The 18224-nt window shown below is 37.3% G+C and overlaps 2 protein-coding genes across 2 annotated transcripts in view; one reads left to right on the forward strand and one right to left on the reverse strand.

Annotated features, from left to right (window-relative positions):
• Positions 1 to 18224, forward strand: part of KYAT3 (kynurenine aminotransferase 3) — a 55261-nt gene that overhangs the window by 12860 nt on the left and 24177 nt on the right. The window contains exons 3-8 of the mRNA XM_044005098.1: positions 6607 to 6665; positions 8145 to 8289; positions 12631 to 12780; positions 13535 to 13621; positions 14247 to 14372; positions 14463 to 14583. Of these exons, the coding sequence (XP_043861033.1) occupies positions 6607 to 6665; positions 8145 to 8289; positions 12631 to 12780; positions 13535 to 13621; positions 14247 to 14372; positions 14463 to 14583 (688 nt within the window). The remainder of the gene's footprint in view (positions 1 to 6606; positions 6666 to 8144; positions 8290 to 12630; positions 12781 to 13534; positions 13622 to 14246; positions 14373 to 14462; positions 14584 to 18224) is intronic.
• Positions 6952 to 7356, reverse strand: LOC122756042 (60S ribosomal protein L27-like). The gene has a single exon (XM_044005099.1). The coding sequence runs from the start codon at positions 7354 to 7356 to the stop codon at positions 6952 to 6954; it is 405 nt and encodes a 134-aa protein (XP_043861034.1).

An 18224-nucleotide genomic window follows, 5' to 3' on the forward strand; every position in this document is an offset into this window, starting at 1 on the left:
GACTTCATTATAGGAAAACAATAAGAGAAGGCAGTTTTGCTATGTGAACCATGGAACAGCCACTGTATTGAAGAGTAAATTCTATTTTTCTTTTGCATTTGAATTGAATTTTTGATGACAAATGTTGCACTGACAGCTTATCCATTCAGCAGATAACTGAGTGCTCTTTATGCACAAAGCACTACAGTGGTGTCTGTGAGGAATATGAAAATGAATGCCTCAGGGAGGCATTCCTGACTCTAATATTCACCAGCCCTGGGACTTTTGTGAAGTCCCTCGAACTCCTTAGGCTTCAATTTCTTTATAAGATGAGGGGTTGGGTAGATCGCCTCTGAGCTCCTTTCTGACTGTGGACCAGTGGTGTCAAACTTAAATAGAAACAGGAGCCATTAAATGGTTCTCAAGGATCCTTGCAGGGCGCATATCAATTTTGAAAACCACATACGAACATTATCTTCTATTATATTTGTATTGAATCTTTTAGTGTTTCCCAATTACATTTTTAATCTTGTTCAGGCTGAACTCTAGAGTGTGGCAAGATGCATTGGGCTATGTCTTTGACCCCTCTGCTGTAGACCTAGGATTCTATAAGACCTGGTCCCTGCCTGTTGCAGCTTAAATTCAGGTAGAAGAGATAAAACAGGCACAGAAATTCTGATAATGCCAGGTAGAGTGCAATACACATCATAAAAGAGCTAGAAACAAAATGCTGTCAAAATTCAGAGTCAAGCTTGACCACTTCTGTCTGAGATGATCAAGGAAGACTTCATTGAAGGGGGCTCCCTGGGGCTGGGCCTTGATAAATGGGTAGAATTTTGGGAAGCCAAGATTGTGAGGAAGACTCTCCAGGTTGGGGGAGCAACCTGAGCAAAGGTAGCAGGATTATGTACCTAGAGTTGGAAGGGACCTCAGAGGTCCCGTTGTGGAGCCCCTTCATTTTACAGATGAAGAAAATGGAACACAGAGATAAAGGACCTGCCTGCTGCCCCGCAGGGAGCACCTGGTAGAGCCGCTGAGATGTGACCCAAGGGCCTCTGGCTCCATGTCCCACACACTGCAGCATGAAAGTGTTGGGTATGTGAAAGTAATTTAATGGTGAGCTGTCTGCCCTAGCTTATTGGAGTATGGATAAGGTGAAAAGCCAGGTTGGAACCAGATCATGGGAGGATTTGAATCCCCAGGCGGAAGAGTCTGGAAACCACCAAGTAATGATGAACTTTTTTTTTTTTTTTGGATTGTAACTGTTTGATCTCTTTGGTATAGGGAACTCCCAATTTGGAAACTCCCTCCACTAATACAAATCAGCAGCCTTTCTGCCTCCTTCTTTCCCCAGGCAGAAAACTTGCTCCTGCAAAATTGTGAGACTCCAGAAAGGAGATGTCTTACCAGACAACTGACCAATTAGACCTTAATTTAGTTACAGATTTGGGAATTAGTTGCATAAAGGAATAGTCAAAGTTTTAGACCCAGAGGATATGACTAAAGGAAAGCATGAACAGAACATTAGGGGAGACAAAGGAAGACCTCTGCCCCTAAATGACACTGTGTCACAAGAGCCAGAGGAGATAACAGGGTCAGTAGCCACAGATAGTTCAAAGGGTCTGAGTGCTGTTTTCCTGCATCTCCATCACCAAATATGTAGTTACTCAAACTCTAAAATATATTCTGGCAGAAGAGTTAATAAATGACATAGAAAAGTCAGCTTTTGGGAGCAGCTAGGTGGCGCAGTGGATGGAGCACTGGCCCTGGATTCAGGAGTACCTGAGTTCAAATCCAGCCTCAGACACTTGACACTTGCTAGCTGTGTGACCCTGGGCAAGTCACTTAACCCACATTGCCCCGCAAAAAAAAAAAGTCAGCTTTTGTAGTCCCTGTACAGACAGCTCTCATACCTCAAAAGAGGAAACATCTGTATGTGCTCTACCTCCTGGAGACAGGAAGGCAGACCCAGAGTCCATCCCTGAAGACCACTAAGGATGTGCACATCTGGCCAGAAGCTGCCACCCAAAGGCTCCCAACCACAAAGGGGCCATTATACGTCATCAACACACTTTTAAACAGTTGTATTGAGGCCATCATTGGCATTTGCTCGGTACAGTTTAGGGATGTGTCCTGAATATGTGTGGATGCTTCCATGTTTTATATGTATGTGGTCATGTGTAAGTGTAAATATGCATGTTTGTACATATATCTGTGTGTGTACACACATTTATATTTAACACATACATGTTGTGTGGGCACTACTGTCACTTAATTTAGCCTGTCATACATATACTATATTTGATGATAACCCAAGTGAAGAGCTATTTTTAGCTGCTGTTAAATAAACCTCAGGAACGATAAGGAGTAGTGGATAGAAAGCCATCCTTGGAGTCAGAAAAACCTGGATTCGAATCCTTCTGATGGGAGTCAAACTTTGTGCCTTTGGGCAAGTTGGTTGACCAGACTCTACTCCAGGCAACCCCCCCAAAACGATAGAAGCTGCTGAAAACTATTGATTCACATCAAGAGAGTTTCTTCATTGTGATTTCCCTCACCAACAAAAGGACAGGTCCAGTTTTTAAAAATCACAAAAGGAAAACCAATGCCACAATTCATATATAATAAAAATAATTGAGTCCAAACATAGAATTTTAAGTCAAATGAGATTTTTACCTATGGCACATTTTAACTGGCTTTTAAGAGGTGGGAAAGAGCTTTTAAAGACCATCTGTTCTAACCTATGCTTCTTCACCTTGTTTGTGTCCTGGCCCCCTGGCAGTAGTCTGGGAAAGCCTTTGGACCCCTCTCAGAATGTGCTTAAATGTATAAAATTTAAAAAATAAACATTATTGTCGAGGAAACCAATTATATTATATTTCAATATATCTATGTATCTATCTATACATACATGTTTATTAAACAACTTCACAAACCCTAGGTTAAGCATCCTTGATCTAGTTAAACCCCTTCATCTAAGGTCACTTTTGTTATTTTACCTTATGTTCCTTAAAGTCTTTGGAATTTTTAATTTCTAATGGGATTGCAAAAAAGGTCTTTGTAAAAATGCTTTCAGTTATCTTTCATGCTATGGCCTTTTAGTTTAAATAATAAGTAATGCCTAGAATTACATCTTTATACGGGTGGGGATTTAATAGCAAATGTAATTCTGAAGGAAAAATAGTCTTCAGAAGAACATTTATGGGGCAGCTAGGTGGCGCAGTGGATAGAGCACCGACCCTGGATTCAGGAGGACCCAGGTTCAAATCCAGCCTCGGATACTTAACAATTACTAGCTGTGTGACCCTGGGCAAGTCACTTAACCCCAATTGCCTCACCAAAAAAAAAAAAAAAAACCAAAACAAAACCAGAAGAGCATTTTAGAAGAGCATGATTTATTTCACAAGACTTTGTATTTAGTAGGCACTTAGTGAATTTGTTGCACTAAAATATGGGTTTCCAAGCCTGGAAAGACTTACATGAACTGAAACAAAGTGACATGAGCAGAACCACGAGAACATTCTATACAGTCACATTAATACTGTATGACAATCAACTGAATGACAGCTCTTCTCAGCAGAGCAATGATTCAAAACAATTCTGAAAGACTATGATGAAAATCTCCATCTGCAAGGAAAGAACTGATGGAGTCAGGATGTAGATCAGAGCATACTTTTTCTTTATTTTTCTTGGTTATTATTGGGGGGAAGGAGTTGTGTTTTCTTTCAAAACATAACTAGTATGGAAATGTTATGCATGACTTGCACATGAATTGCTTGCCTTCTCAATGAAGAGAGAAATGGGAGCAGGAAAAGAATTTGGAACTCGAATTTTAAAACATGTTAAACTGTTTTTACATGTAAGTTGTGAAAATATTTAATTACAAAAATTTAATTGGGAAGTATTTAACAAAATAAATTTAAAATACAATAAAACAAATCAAAACAAAAAAGAAATACTGGATTCCCAGGCTCTATTCCTCATCCTATTCTAATCACCATTTTGAATCCTTTGTCTAGCAGTCATGAGAATAGAGATAGGTGGATTTTTTTCCATAAAGGATTCCCATTTTTGGAATTAAGCTAATATTATTGAAGTAACTAGTTCAAGATTGGCTTAAGATCTATTTTTTTCAGCTGTCATTTGATTTAAAGTTATAATAATCATTGTTGCTTTCTTTTTAGCTCTCTACTATTTTAACTGCTTGGATTTTTCCTTTGTGTTGTTATCCAAAGACTATTTTATGATAAAGGATTTAATTCTTTAATGGAATGAATGATTTCAATAACAAGGCTATAGTAATATCTAATTTATTCAGCATTGTCACTGAATGGAGTTTTCCAATATAAATGAATTTTCCAGATCACTAAAGTTTCCCCCTTCCTCCCCCTCTTAAAAGTCTGTGATTATATTGATTCAGGCTAGAAGCAGTCACACAGATGGTAATTTGCAGGGTCAGGATTTGAATCTAAGTTCTCTAACTCCAAATAAGGAACTGGTCCCCAGGAACAATATGCAAAGTATTCTGAAATTTAGCCCTACCTACAATATTTAGGATCAAATATTTAATTTTAAGAAAATTTAGAGATCATCCAGTCAAAACCTTCATTCTGCAGATGAGGAAATTGGCAACTTACCCAAAGTCACAGAGTTCAGCAGAACCATATTTTAAGATACTTAATAAATGTTTGTTGTCATTGGAGGCCAACAGAATCATGGAAGATGAAGCAATCCAATTAGGGCAACAGTCAAGAAGCATTTATCAAATACTTTCTATGTGCCAGGGACTGTGCTAAATGCTGAGGGTACAAAGAAAGGCCTTACACACAGGAGTGTTCTGGTAAATATTTATCAATGGCAGGGGGCTCTGCAGGAAAAGACAAAACATATACACTCCGTTATTAAAACTTTCTAAAATTTAGACAATCAACAAACAATAAATCAAGCCCTGATTGCAAGTTTCTGAGGTTTAAATGCTCACACAACATTTAACAGTCATCTCTGTCTACGACACAACCCTGCTTACACAGTTCCATCATTCATGAAGGACGTCTCTTATAGCACAATCTAGCACTTGGTGTTTATAATAGGGACACTGAGTCATGAAGAAAGGGTTAATTTGTATTTGGCATACTCTGTTTACTAAGGCTGGGAAGTCTGTCCTATGGTAGAGAGCTTCATCTAAAATAACCAGAATTTAAAGTTTAATACTTAAAAGGGATAATCTTTAGTTAAGTAGAAAATTCACTTGTGTAAGTGACATTTATACAATGTTTTAAGGGTTGCAAAGTGATTTGTGTATATTATCTCATTTGATCCTCACAAAACCCTGTGTGGGAAGTGGTTTTATTATCCCCATTTTATGGATGAGGAAGCTGAGACTGAGAGGCTGTGACTTGCCCACAGCCACACAGCAGTATGAATGAAGCCAAGTACACTTGACTTCAAGCCCAAAGCTCTAGCCACCCCTCCACCTAGCAACCTTGTCTGGGTAAAGCCGAGCTTCCATATTGGGATGATTCATTCAGTTTAGAAGCTGTATTGGCTCACTTAACCCTTATTGCCCCATAATAATAATAATAATAATAATAATAATAATAATAATAATAATAATAATAATAATAAAGCTGTATTGGTACACTAAAAGGAAACTGAATAATTGAGGCAACTACTGAAATAATGGAAGCAAAGACAAAGTAAATTCACTATCCAGATGTTTCATACAAATTTTTTTTTTAATTGTGTCCATTTCCTGCTTCACTTTGCATGTATAAATGTCATATCCATTGACTTTTTCATAACTTATTTAAAAAATAACCATGGTCGGGGCAGCTAGGTGGCGCAGTGGATAGAGCACTGGCCCTGGAGTCAGGAGTACCTGAGTTCAAATCAGGCCTCAGACACTTAACACTTACTAGCTGTGTGACCCTGGGCAAGTCACTTAACCCTTATTCCCCCCCCCCAAAAAAAAATTAAGGGCTAAAAAAAACCCTCCAGAGGCCTCTAAAGAGTTCTGGATTGAATTATAGAGGCATGGCAGATTATAGTATCTGTAGAAACTAGGCCCTTTTAAAAAATTTTGTTTTACTTGTGATAGACTTGGCTCTTCTCAGTAGTGCAATAATCCAAGACAATTCCAAATGATTCATTATAGAAAATGTTCTCCACATCCAGAAAAAAGAACTGTGGATTCTGAATGCAGATTGAACCATACTGTTTCTACTTTTTTGTTGGTTATTTTTTTTTTTTGAAGTTTTCCCCTTGTGTTCTGATTCTTCTTTCACGACATGACTAATGCAGAAATATGTTTAATGTGATTGTACATATATAACCTATATCATATTGCTTTCTGTCTTGGGGAGGGGGGAGGGGAGGGGGAGGGAGATGGGAGGGAGGGAGAAAAATTTGGAACTAAAAATCATATGAAAACAAATGTTGAAAACTATCTTTACATGTAAATGGAAAATAATAAAATACTTTTATGAAAAAAATTGTTTTAATTACAAGAATTTGAACCTAAGTAACTATCTGATGGTTATCTGATTTATCTGATAGATACCTATTAGAAAGAGAAAATGTTAATTTTTTTATTATAAAAGGGACCCATTGTGTGCTTACATCTTTTAGAAAATGTCTGAAAAGTTCAAAAATGCAAGACGAATTGAAGGACTTGGTCGTAATGTGTGGTGAGTATCTAACAATCTACAAAATTTTACCATTTATTTGCCCATCTTTTTTCAAGGTTTTTATCTTATTTGGAGTTTGTTACATATCTGTGTGTGTGTTCTAACTTATGAAATATAAGGAAAGCAGAAATACTTAAAGACTAAAAAGATGCTGCATAAGAAGTTTGGCTTTAGCTTAGGTCAGTTTCCATAGCATTAATGAGTTAAAATGAAAGCTAATATGACTTAAAATGTTTATATATATATATATATAAACATTTTTATTTACTGACCAACAAGAGTAGTTCTAAAACCATAGCTTCTGGAAGAACCACTTGTTTTTGCCTGTCTCGTACCTCTTTTCAAACTTGACTTTGGACTCGCTTCTTGCCTTAAGTTTCAGTGCAGGGTCATGGAACACATCCTTATTGACAATTTTTTTGTCCATTGGGGTAGCCACAGAGTATCTGGTGGGCATGAGGTTGTAGTTATAAACTTTCACGAAGGACTTGATTTTCGATCTCTTGACAATCTTTTCGCCCATTGCTGCGGTCACCTTTCGAGGGTAGCAGTTGATGCCTGTCACCAAGGCACGGCTGTAAAGCCTGTCGAATGTCCCATCATCAATGTTCTTGATGATGACAGCTGTGCGCCCAGAGTACTGCCCGGCCAGGACCAGCACCACTTTCCCGGGTTTCATGAACTTGCCCATTTCGACACGAAGTAGGACACTCCTACAGCCAAAAGGAAGACGGCACACTTCTGCTGACCCTTCATGCCGGTCGGATGAGGTCACTCAAAATGTTTATGTTTTTTATACTAAGGAGGTCATATCTGCCTGATGATTTAAAGGATATAAAGTGGACTCAAAGAGAATTCAAGAAGCACTGCTTTTTGTTGTCTTTTAAAAAATTCTTCAGGAAATTTTTACCTGCAACTGAACACTAAAGTGTTTTCATTGCAGGCATAAACTTGTGCTCTTAGCTTGATGATATGTTGACTTTCCTATACAAAGATGGCACTGCTGCCCATCATCAGCATATACTTTGGGTTGTTTTTTCCTTTCGTAATACATTTGAGTATATCTAACCACCCTTATTAGCCAGTCTTTTTTGCAACAAAAGTTAGAGATTTTTAAGACTCTTAGTCAGTGGCACAATTTACCTATGGAGGTATCTTGCACTTAACCTTGTTTTTATGAGTATATGTGGTAACCAATTGAGCTAGTTATGGATAGCTATAACATGAATTGTTCAGAAGAAGAGAGTATTAGTAAAGTTCAGTACAACTGTCTACTTTGTGAGCTAATAAATGCTCTCCCCCTCTTTCTCTTCTCTGTCTCCCCCTTTTCTCCCTTCTCTACCCTCTCCTCTTTTTCCTTCTCTTCGCCTCTCCTTTTGAATTACAAATCAATTAAAACGTGTTTTTGGTTTAGTACTCATAACATGAAACATTGCCTAAACTTTATAATTTTGACTAATACTTTATTTTCCATCTTAGGGTTGAATTTGCTAAGCTGTCTGCACACCCCTCTATTGTGAATCTTGGCCAAGGCCAACCAGATATACCCCCTCCTATATATGTTAAAGAAGAGTTAGCAAAGGTATCAGCGATTGATATAATGAATCAGTATACACGAGGCTTTGTAAGTATATAAAAATATTTTAAGAAAGCTCTCAAACAAAAGAATTTAATTGCAATGTTAGGGTCTAGGAACGAGGAACATAAACATTCCCTTTATAAAATGTCCATGTTATAGCAAGATATTCTGCTAAGTATATGGGGCACTGGATCTGATTGATAGTTTTATTGTCTTTTACAGTTTTTAAATTATTTTTTTCCTCTTTTATCATAGTGATAGCTTGTTGGAAAGGTTGCATATGTCAGCCACTGTTGTCCATATTTCTTTAGTGACAGACAGCTCAGGTATAGTGGAGATTGTATAATGGAAAGAATACTTAGTGTTGGAGTAAGATCACCTGAGCTCAAACTCAGACCCAGCACTTAACTTTCCTTGTCTCTGAGGCAGGAGTAATAATCCTCAAGCTGCTGTATAGCTGTTAGGGAAGAGCCTTCTGAACCTTATGTCTGCTTAAACGTGAGTATTCAGGGGCCGGAGAGCTCCACTTGGAGTTAGGAGACCCAAATTCAAATTCTACCTCAGACATATACTGTTGTTGTTTAGTCATTCAGCTGTGTCTGACTCTTCAGCACCCCATGGACCGCAGCATGCCAGTACTATCTGTGGAGTTTTCTTGTCAAGGATACTGGCGTGGTTTGCCCTTTTCTTCTCCAGTGAATTAAGGCAAACAGAGGTTAAGTGACTTGCTCAGAATCACACATCTAGTAAGTGTCTAAGGCTAGATTTGAACTCAGGTCTTCCTGACTCCAGGCTCAGAGCTCTATCCACTGAGCCACCTGGCTGCCTCCCAGGGGATAATAGAAAAATCATTTAACCTCTAAGAGACTCAGTTTTATCATATGTAAAATAGGGCTAATGATCACTGCCCTCAATACCTCATAGCCAGAGAGTTGACGGATATGTGTCATCATCACATTGGAGAAAGGGAAAAAAACGATTTCCCTTTTAAGGCCAAGCTTGGCTCAAGAATAACATCCTCTGGTAACAGCAGCTTGGCAAAAGTTGACTTTTTTATTCATTTTGAATGTGAATACAAAAAGAAAAAAAGTATTTCCTTGTACACAACTCAACACAAGAAGAGTATTCAGTATGAAACCATGAATCTCCATGTCATGGTTTACTTTTTTTGAAAAACTATGTAATAAGAACTACGCATCATTTTCAAAACTACCCTGATTTTCTGTGCTTCCTTCTGAGTTTTGTGCTCTTCTGTGAACTTTTTATTTAATTTTTTTTCTCCCTCCCCACTCTGCACTAGAGAAGGTCACTATTTGACACAGATATGTGTGTATATGTGTATGTATGTGTGTATATGTGTATGTGTATGTGTATATGTATATATATGTGTGTGTGTATAACTACATATGTGTATATGTATAACCATACTATATGCATACTTCTATTGATCAGTTCTTTCTTTGGAGATGAATAACATGTTCCTTTGTAGTTAATTTGAGTATTTGTAATACTCAAAATAACTTAGCTGTTCACAGTTCTTCAAATAATATTGTTGTTACTGTATACAGCGTTCTTTTGGTTCAGTTATTTCATTTTTCTTTATTTCATACAAGTTTTTCTATGTTTTTCTAAAATCAACCTCATAATTTCTTATAGCATATATTCTTATAGTATAAAATATGCTATATTCTATCACTATCATATACCACAATTTGTTTAGCCATTCCCTAATTGATGGGCATCCCCTCAATTTCCAGTTCTTTGCCACCACAAAGAGAGGTGCTATAAATATTTTAAAAGAAATAGGTTCTTTTCCTTTTTTCCCTGCTGGGAAACAGACCTAATAGTGGTATATTATTGGGTATACAGTTTTATACCTTTTTGGACATAATTCCAGATTGCTCTCCAGAATGGTTGGATCAATTCAATTCCATCAACAGTATATTAGTGTTCCAATTTTTCCATATCCCTTCCAACATTTATCATTCTCCCTTTCTATCATTTTAGCCAATCTGATATGTGTGAGATATCCCAAAGTTGTTTTAATTTGCATTTCTCTAATATTCTCGATAATTTAGAGCATTTTTTCATATAACTGTATATAGTTTTGATTTCTTCATCAAAAAACTCTCTGTTCATATAATTTGACCATTTATCAATTGTGGAATGACACATTCTTATAAATTTGACAAAGTTCTCTATGTATTTGAAACATGAAACTTTCATCTGAGAAATTGTCTATAAAAAGTTTTCCCAGTTTTCTGCTTTCCTTCTAGTCTTGGCTACCTTGGCTTTATTTGCACAAAACCTTTTTAATTTAATTTAACTGAAATTATCCATTTTTGTACCTCATGATACTTTTTATCTCATGTTTATTCATAAATTATTCTCCTATCCATAAGTCTAATAGGTGTATGTTCCATGTTCTTCTAATTTTCTTACGATATCTCCCTTTATATCTAGGTCATGTATCCATTTTTACCTTAGTTTAGTAAGTGGTGTAAGATATGTTCTATGCTAGACTGCTTTTGAGTTTTTCTGACAATTTTTACCACATAGTGAATTCTTATGCCAAAAGCTTAAATCTTTAAATTTATCAAACACAAGATTACTATAATCACTTACTATTAGGTATTATATGTCTACTCTGTTCTACTCATCTATTTCTTAGCTCATACTAGATCATTTTGATAATTACTGCCTTATAATATAGTTTAAGATCTGGTACTGCTAAACCTCCTTCCTTTACGTCTTTTCCCTCTAATTGCTTTGATATTCTTGACCTTTTGTTCTTCCAAATGAATGTTATTATTTTTCTAGCTCAATAAAATATTTTTAGTAATTTAATTGGGATGGTATTCAATAAGTAGGTTAGCTTAGGTTAGAATTGTCATTTTTATTATACTGGCTCTATCCACCCATGAACAATTAATATTTCTCCAATTATCTAAACCTGACTTTATTTGTATAAAAATGTTTATAATTATGTTCATGTAGTCCTTAGATTTGTCTTTGCAGGTATGATTCCAGATATTTTATATTGCCTACAATTAGTTTAAATGGGATATCTCTTCTTGCAGGGTTTTGTTAGTGATATATAGAAACGCTGATGACTTATGTGGGTTTATTTTATATCCTGCTGCTTTGCTAAACTTATTGTTTTAGCTAACTTTTTAGTTGAATCTCTAGGATACCAACTATATCATCATATCATCTGTAAAAAGAGATAGTTTATTACCTTATTGCCCATTCTGATTCCTTCCATTTTTCTTCTCTTATTTCTATTTCTAGCATTTCTAATACAATATTGAATAATATTGGTGATAATGGACATCCTTGTTTCACTCCTGATTTTATTGGGAAGGCTTCTAGCTTATTATCCCCATAACAAATGATGCTTGCTGATGGTTTTAGATAGATGCTTCTTAACATTTTAAGGAAAAATCCATTTATACATCTGCTTTCAAGTGTTTTAGTAGGAATAAGTGTTGTATTTTCTCTACACCTTTTTCTGCATCTCTGATATAATCATGTGATTTTTTTGGTCATTGATAAAGTCAATTATGTTAATAGTTTTCCTTATGTTATACCATTCTTGCATTCCGAGTATAAATTCGCAGGTCACAACATATAATCTTTGTGATATATTGTTATACTCTCCTAGCTTGTATTTTATTCAGGATTTTTGTATCCATATTCCTTAATGAAATTGGCCTATAATTTTCTTTCTCTGTTTTTGCTCTTCCTGGTTTAGATATCAACACCATATTAGTTTCATAAAAGGAGTTTGATAGGACTTCTAAAGTTGACTTTCTATGCCACAAACTAATGCTGTTTCTAGAGAGGTGTGACTCTTGATATATGTAATTACAGTCACATTCAATGCAATTTTATGACTAATAGAATAATACTTATACATATGAGAATTTTACAAAATTCTTAGAAATATTGTAGAATGCCTTTCCAGGCTTATACAATTTCTTTTTTTGTGGGGCAATGAGGGTTAAGTGACTTGTCCAGGGTCACACAGCTAGTAAGTGTCAAGTGTCTGAGGCTGGATTTGAACTCAGGTCCTCCTGAATCCAAGGCCAGTGCTTTATCCACTGCACCACCTAGCTGCCCCAGGCTTATACAATTTTAAGATAAAGTACAACTACATTTTAATGATAAAATATCTACCTCCTAATGATAAAATAACTACTGCTTTAGGAACTGGACATAGGTACGTAGAAATATAGTTTTCTTAATTATATATTTTTGATGATTTTACAGTGTTTTAAAAGTCATCTTGACAGAAGTTCAAACATTTAAAATATGAAAAATGTTTATCTTTTAGAGTTTCAACATAAAGTAAAATTTAAAATTTCTTTTCTTTGATCTGGACAGGGTCATCCATCACTGGTGCAAGCTTTATCTTGTCTATATGGAAAGATTTATGGCAGACAGATTGATCCAAATAATGAAACAATAGTAACAGTGGGAGCATATGGATCTCTTTTTAATGCCATACAAGGGTTAGTTAATGAAAAAGAAGAAGTAAGTTTACTGGTGTTTCTGTTTTATTAAATCTGTTAATGTAGCATAACTATCAAGTTAATAACTGCTTTCTTTGCCAAGGTAGAAGGTGGCAGAGGCGGAGTGAGGGAGGGTTGGAAGGGGCAAAGTTACAGAGAAGCAAAACGATCCTGGTCCTCAGGCTACATCTACAATGCTTCTCCACTGCCCTATCATCTTGCTTTCTCCTTGGGAATCATGTTCACTCTCTTCCACATTCCAATCATGAGCCCCATTCCACCAAGTCTAATTCTGTGATACTCTGTTAGGATCTCTAGTTCCGTGTTGTGTTCACTTGTATGCAGAGTTTGTCTCTTTGACTTAATGGTCTTTGCTACTGATATTCATTCTTCTTCTCATGACCCATCCCCCGCCCATCCCTCGTCCCAAATCCTCCCTCTTGAGAAGGTCAGCTCTGTGAGTACAGGAAATGTTTCTTCTCTGTTCTCTAGCACAGTGACTGGTGCATAGTTGGTACTTAATGATGAATAAATGCTTGCTCATTTGGACTGGCATAAGGACATAAGTGCCTACAACTTCTGTGCTGACATGCAGGATAATTTGAAAAAGGGAAAAGAGAGCAACTTCTTGGAAGAGGCAGCACCAGGCCTGGGCCTGGAAGAAAAAGGAGGGGGATGGGCATGGATCTGGGAGAAGGGGAGCAGATGGAGACCAATAGTGCCTGGGGGGCTGCCCCAGAGTGCAGCTGAAATGCTTCCTGTGTGGCCCTTTTCAGGTGATCATCATCGAGCCTTTCTTTGACTGCTATGAGCCCATGATAAAGATGGCAGGAGCGATCCCTGTCTCTATCCCCTTACGCTTGGTGAGTATGCTGGCGGGGGGGGGGGGGGGGGGGGGGGGGGGGGGGGAACTGTTGGGGAGGGAACCAAAATGCCATTCCTAAGGATTGTGTGGTTATTCTGGACAATAATAGCGTGAAAATGATACTTCTGAGTTTGTCAACATCTCCTAAGGAATTATTGGATCTTTTTCATAGCACTAGAAGGCAATAACAACAGCTCATATTTAAAAACACTTTGTAGTTTATAAAGATCTTTTCTCCCAATAACCTTGTATGATTTATCAAAATTTCTACCCAGCTAACTAATGCATTAAGGCAAAGCACAAAATCAATTCTCTCATCCCAGAACTGGAGCTAAAAGGTGCCTATTAGCCTACTTAAGGTGGAGTCCTACAGCGGCATATATTCTAAAGCAGATTGTGGGGTGTCAACAAACTGTTCTCCCCTCTGACCAAATACAAATGTCTACATCAAGTGCTCTAGGAGGCTCAAGCCAGACAGAGCCCAATATTTTCCTTGTTCATTTTAGGTTACTTTTGCCTTACCTTTCTGTAACTCTTTCTTCATTTATTATTGTTTTATTGTTATTTTCTCAGTGACAATAATTAAGTTAAATCATATCTTTTTTTCATTCTTTCTATCCTAGAAACCTACTAAGGAAAATGGATGGACCAGTGCCTCGTGGATATTAGATCTTGAAGAACTAGAAAGTAAATTTAGTTCAAAAACCAAACTTCTTATAATAAATACTCCACACAATCCCACTGGCAAGGTAAGTTTATCTTCTTTGCCCTACTTACTAAAATTTATTATTTTCATATGTATTAAAGAACAAATTCTTTTATATATTTTTGTATTTTAGATATTTTCCAAAGAAGAGCTTCAAGGAGTTGCCGATCTTTGTATTAAATATGATATCATTTGCATCAGTGATGAGGTGTATGAATGGCTAGTATATACTGGATATAAACATATTAAAATAGGTACTAATTATTATGTGGATCCATAATCTTAAAGTAAGTCTGGGCCTATGCGGAACAACCAACTAACCTGTTTCTTAGACCCAAATATCTGTTGTTTGCCATGGACACCTAAAAAATACAAGAGAGTGGAAGTAGGTAGGGTGATTGTTCCTTTTTATCAATTCAATGATCACAAGTATTTACCTTTGCATGCACCATAGAGGACCAGCATGGTGGAGTGGATAGAGAGCTGGTGGTGTAGTCTGGAAGGCCTGGGCTCAGGTCCCACTTATGACACATAACTGACTGAGATTCTAGGAAAGTTAGTTACACTTGCAGTGCCCTAGATACCTTTCTTTGACTATAAATTGCAGCATGTTTTCTGGTAGTACAAGTTTCTTCACTCAATACCAGTGAAATCACAAATTTTTTTAAAAAGATTCACATTACAACATATCCTCATTATCATAAGAATGTGCAATATTCAGTTTCTGAAATAAAAAGCTCTGTCTTTTCATTCATGTTTCTGAAATAAAGCATTTTGAAGATAACATTTAAATTCACCTTCATTATTAACTAATTCTCATATTATTTAAGTGAACAATTAGGTTGTTAAATACATATATATACACACACACATATATACATATGTACACATAGCATGTATGCATGTCTATCTGCATGCCTAGAATGTGCCAGGCACTGTACACTGGGGATACAAAGACAAGCATAAGACAGTCTTCTGTGTGATGAAGGAGACAGGCTACAAACAACTATGAACAAACAAGAGTTACAGGATAATTTGAAGATCATCAGCAGAGGAGAGGCACTCCCATTCAGGGGACTGGGAAAGCCTTGTAGAAGGAAGCCAGGAGGCAGACATGAGGAGCAAGAGAATTCCAGGAATCAGGGACAACCCCTATCAAAGTTTAGCCAAAACAAAGATATAATCACTCCTCTACCCATGCCCCCTTTACTCTTCCCCAAAGCATGATCCCACCACACTGCTGTGTCAGTCTCTGGGCTCACATCTCAGCTCAGCTCCTACCCCAAGACTAGCTTCCTAGGATTCTGGTTTCTCAGGAGTTCCTTTCTGGACAAGTTGTAACATCAGTCCTAGGCTCAAAAGTCCCTCCCTATGCCTTGAGCTTCTGTGTCTGGGAGTCCATTCCCTGCCCCTAGAAATGAACAAACCAAGGCCAAAACCCAAGCCTGTTTTGCCAGGATACCTGGTCTCAAAGTAATCGAATAGGAAGTTGGCCCTTAGGCCACAGAAATCCAGTTGTATTCACTATTTTTTATCAGCTTGTCAATATACTATAAGCTGTTCCATGGTTCCTCAGTATAAAATTTGCTGCTACTCTGCCCAGGGCTGTACTGTCTCCACTGAGCAAATCAAACCAATTCTCACAATGCCAGAAAGGCCACTAGGCAGGGTTTGCAGAGAAGAATACTTCTTGTGGTCTTTCCACAGTGGTAGGTGCTTCCAAGATGAGTGAGATAGTCCTTACCGGCAAGGGACAACAAGGATGCACCTGCCTATCCAATGAGATGGATTAGATGTACTCTAAAAGATGTCGGTGTCCTAGAGGTCCAAAGGAGGAGAAGGAACAGATGTTATTGGTTGGGGGGAGTCAGCAGAGACATCATTAATGATGTGATATTTGAGTTGAGCTTTCAAGAATAGATATTTTGACAGCTATTGGAAAAGGACCCTCTCTAGGTTAAGGGATTTGTCTGAGAAATGACCCAGAGGTGAAAGAACAGAAAGCAATGAGAAGTCCAGTTTAACTGAAACATTGAATACATGAAAGAGAAGAGTAGCCACTAAGCCTAGAAAGAAAAAGTGGTTTATACTATAATACAAGCTAATATTTCTTACCTAATCTTATCTTAGCATCCAATATACGAAGTAGATGTGGCATAGGATTTGAGTGACTAATGCACCAACTTGTCCAAGGTTACAAAGCATGGCTTGAAATTTAGGTCTCCTCATTCTTATCCTTATGCTCTGACCATCAAACATGCTGCTATGCACATGCATATTACCCTCCTTCAAAGCCAAAGTCAAGGTCTCAGAAATATAGAAATATGGTTCCTATTTCTGAGACCTTGACTTTGGCTTTGAAGGAGGGTAATGAGGGTCTCTGGGGAGAAGGGACATGCCATTGCTGTCTACCAGCTTGAAGGTAGACAACTGGTACTGTCAGCACAGACATGACAGAGAAGAGTAAGAGTAAAAGCTGAGTGGTTCAAACTGACTCAGCAAAGATGTTACACAGGCCCCTACTTCAAACTAATGGGCCAAATAACATTTTTGTGCATCTTAGGATTTTAGAAGACTTTCATTCTGGGTTTTAGATAAACTATAATCTAGGGGGCAGCTAGGTGGCACTAGGTGGATAAAGCACTGGCCCTGGATTCAGGAGTACCTGAGTTCAAATCCAGTCTCAGACACTTGACACTTACTAGCTGTGTGATCCTGGACAAGTCACCTAACCCCCATTGCCCTGCCCCCCCAAAAAATCTAAACCATGTGGGCTGCAGTGCAAAATTCTTCTGACCTCCATGAGGTCTTCTGACCTTGGGAGACCCAGGACTACAAGAGCTGACCTGCCAGCACAGAGAAGCCCCCATTAGAGCTCTAACACTTTGAGATTGAACATATTTTCTGCAAGTTGAATGACTTTTTGACCTGTATTTACTAAAGGAAGTACTTTCCTGAATGAGTAGTTTGTAAAGTGACATGGGGATTTTATCATAAGCAACTGCTTAAGGTATAGGCAGGCTTGAATCTTTTCCAGTAGCAAGTTAGAGAAATGTAGTAATTTGAAATCACTTTCATTTTAAGATTTTCGATTAAAGAGGGAAAAAGAGTAGCTAATGAACCAAAAGCATTTTATGCCCAACATAAAATATATCTACATGATAATGGCTCTGCTCAAAGCTCCAGAGTTTGAGTTAACTTCATTTAGGGATGTTCTTCCAACAGGTCATTTTAAATGACTGTGAAATTTATTGTTTAAACCTACAAACTATAAACCCTTCAGAGTAAAAATGTAACTAATAAAATAGCTTTGCCAAAGAGAAGCAAGACATCTTTTTAAACTCAGCTTTTTAGTTTTTATCACAGTCCATAAAAATAAAACAAGGGAAAAAACAAGCCCACTATTTCACTATTTAGAGAGGGCCATTCTCTCACATTAAACTTTACCTATTCCATCAAAGGCAGTGACATTTGTTTCAGGAAAGATGCACAATGGCTATTACATCAATTTGTAGAGTGTAGTGGTGGTTCTTTAACATAATATAATAAGGGTTTCCAACCATACATCAAGAAATTACTATCATTTTTATGTTGTCACATAGGCAGTTTTCCCTAGAGTTGGGCTCTCTATCATGTCTCTAACTCTTATCTGGCTTATAAAAGTATAACCTACCTATGAATAACAGAGCTGCCTTGGCTGATTTAAAGAACATGAACACAGATTGAAACTGATGATTCTTGTAGAATCCCAGCAACACCAGTGATTTGTTATTATCTGTAACCTTGTTTGAGCGTTTTCTCTAATCCTAAAACCCACAAAACTGAGACAATGAAACTCCAGGAAAATACAGCGGTCAGTGCTGGGATCATACTTGAAGAGATAAAGGACAGTTAG

The sequence above is a fragment of the Dromiciops gliroides genome, chromosome 4, assembly GCF_019393635.1.
Source record: "Dromiciops gliroides isolate mDroGli1 chromosome 4, mDroGli1.pri, whole genome shotgun sequence".
NCBI lineage: Eukaryota > Metazoa > Chordata > Mammalia > Microbiotheria > Microbiotheriidae > Dromiciops > Dromiciops gliroides.

What these genes read in the sequence shown, in the direction of transcription:
- LOC122756042 (XM_044005099.1), bottom strand. Translation starts at nt 7,356, where the DNA reads ATGGGCAAGTTCATGAAACCCGGGAAAGTGGTGCTGGTCCTGGCCGGG.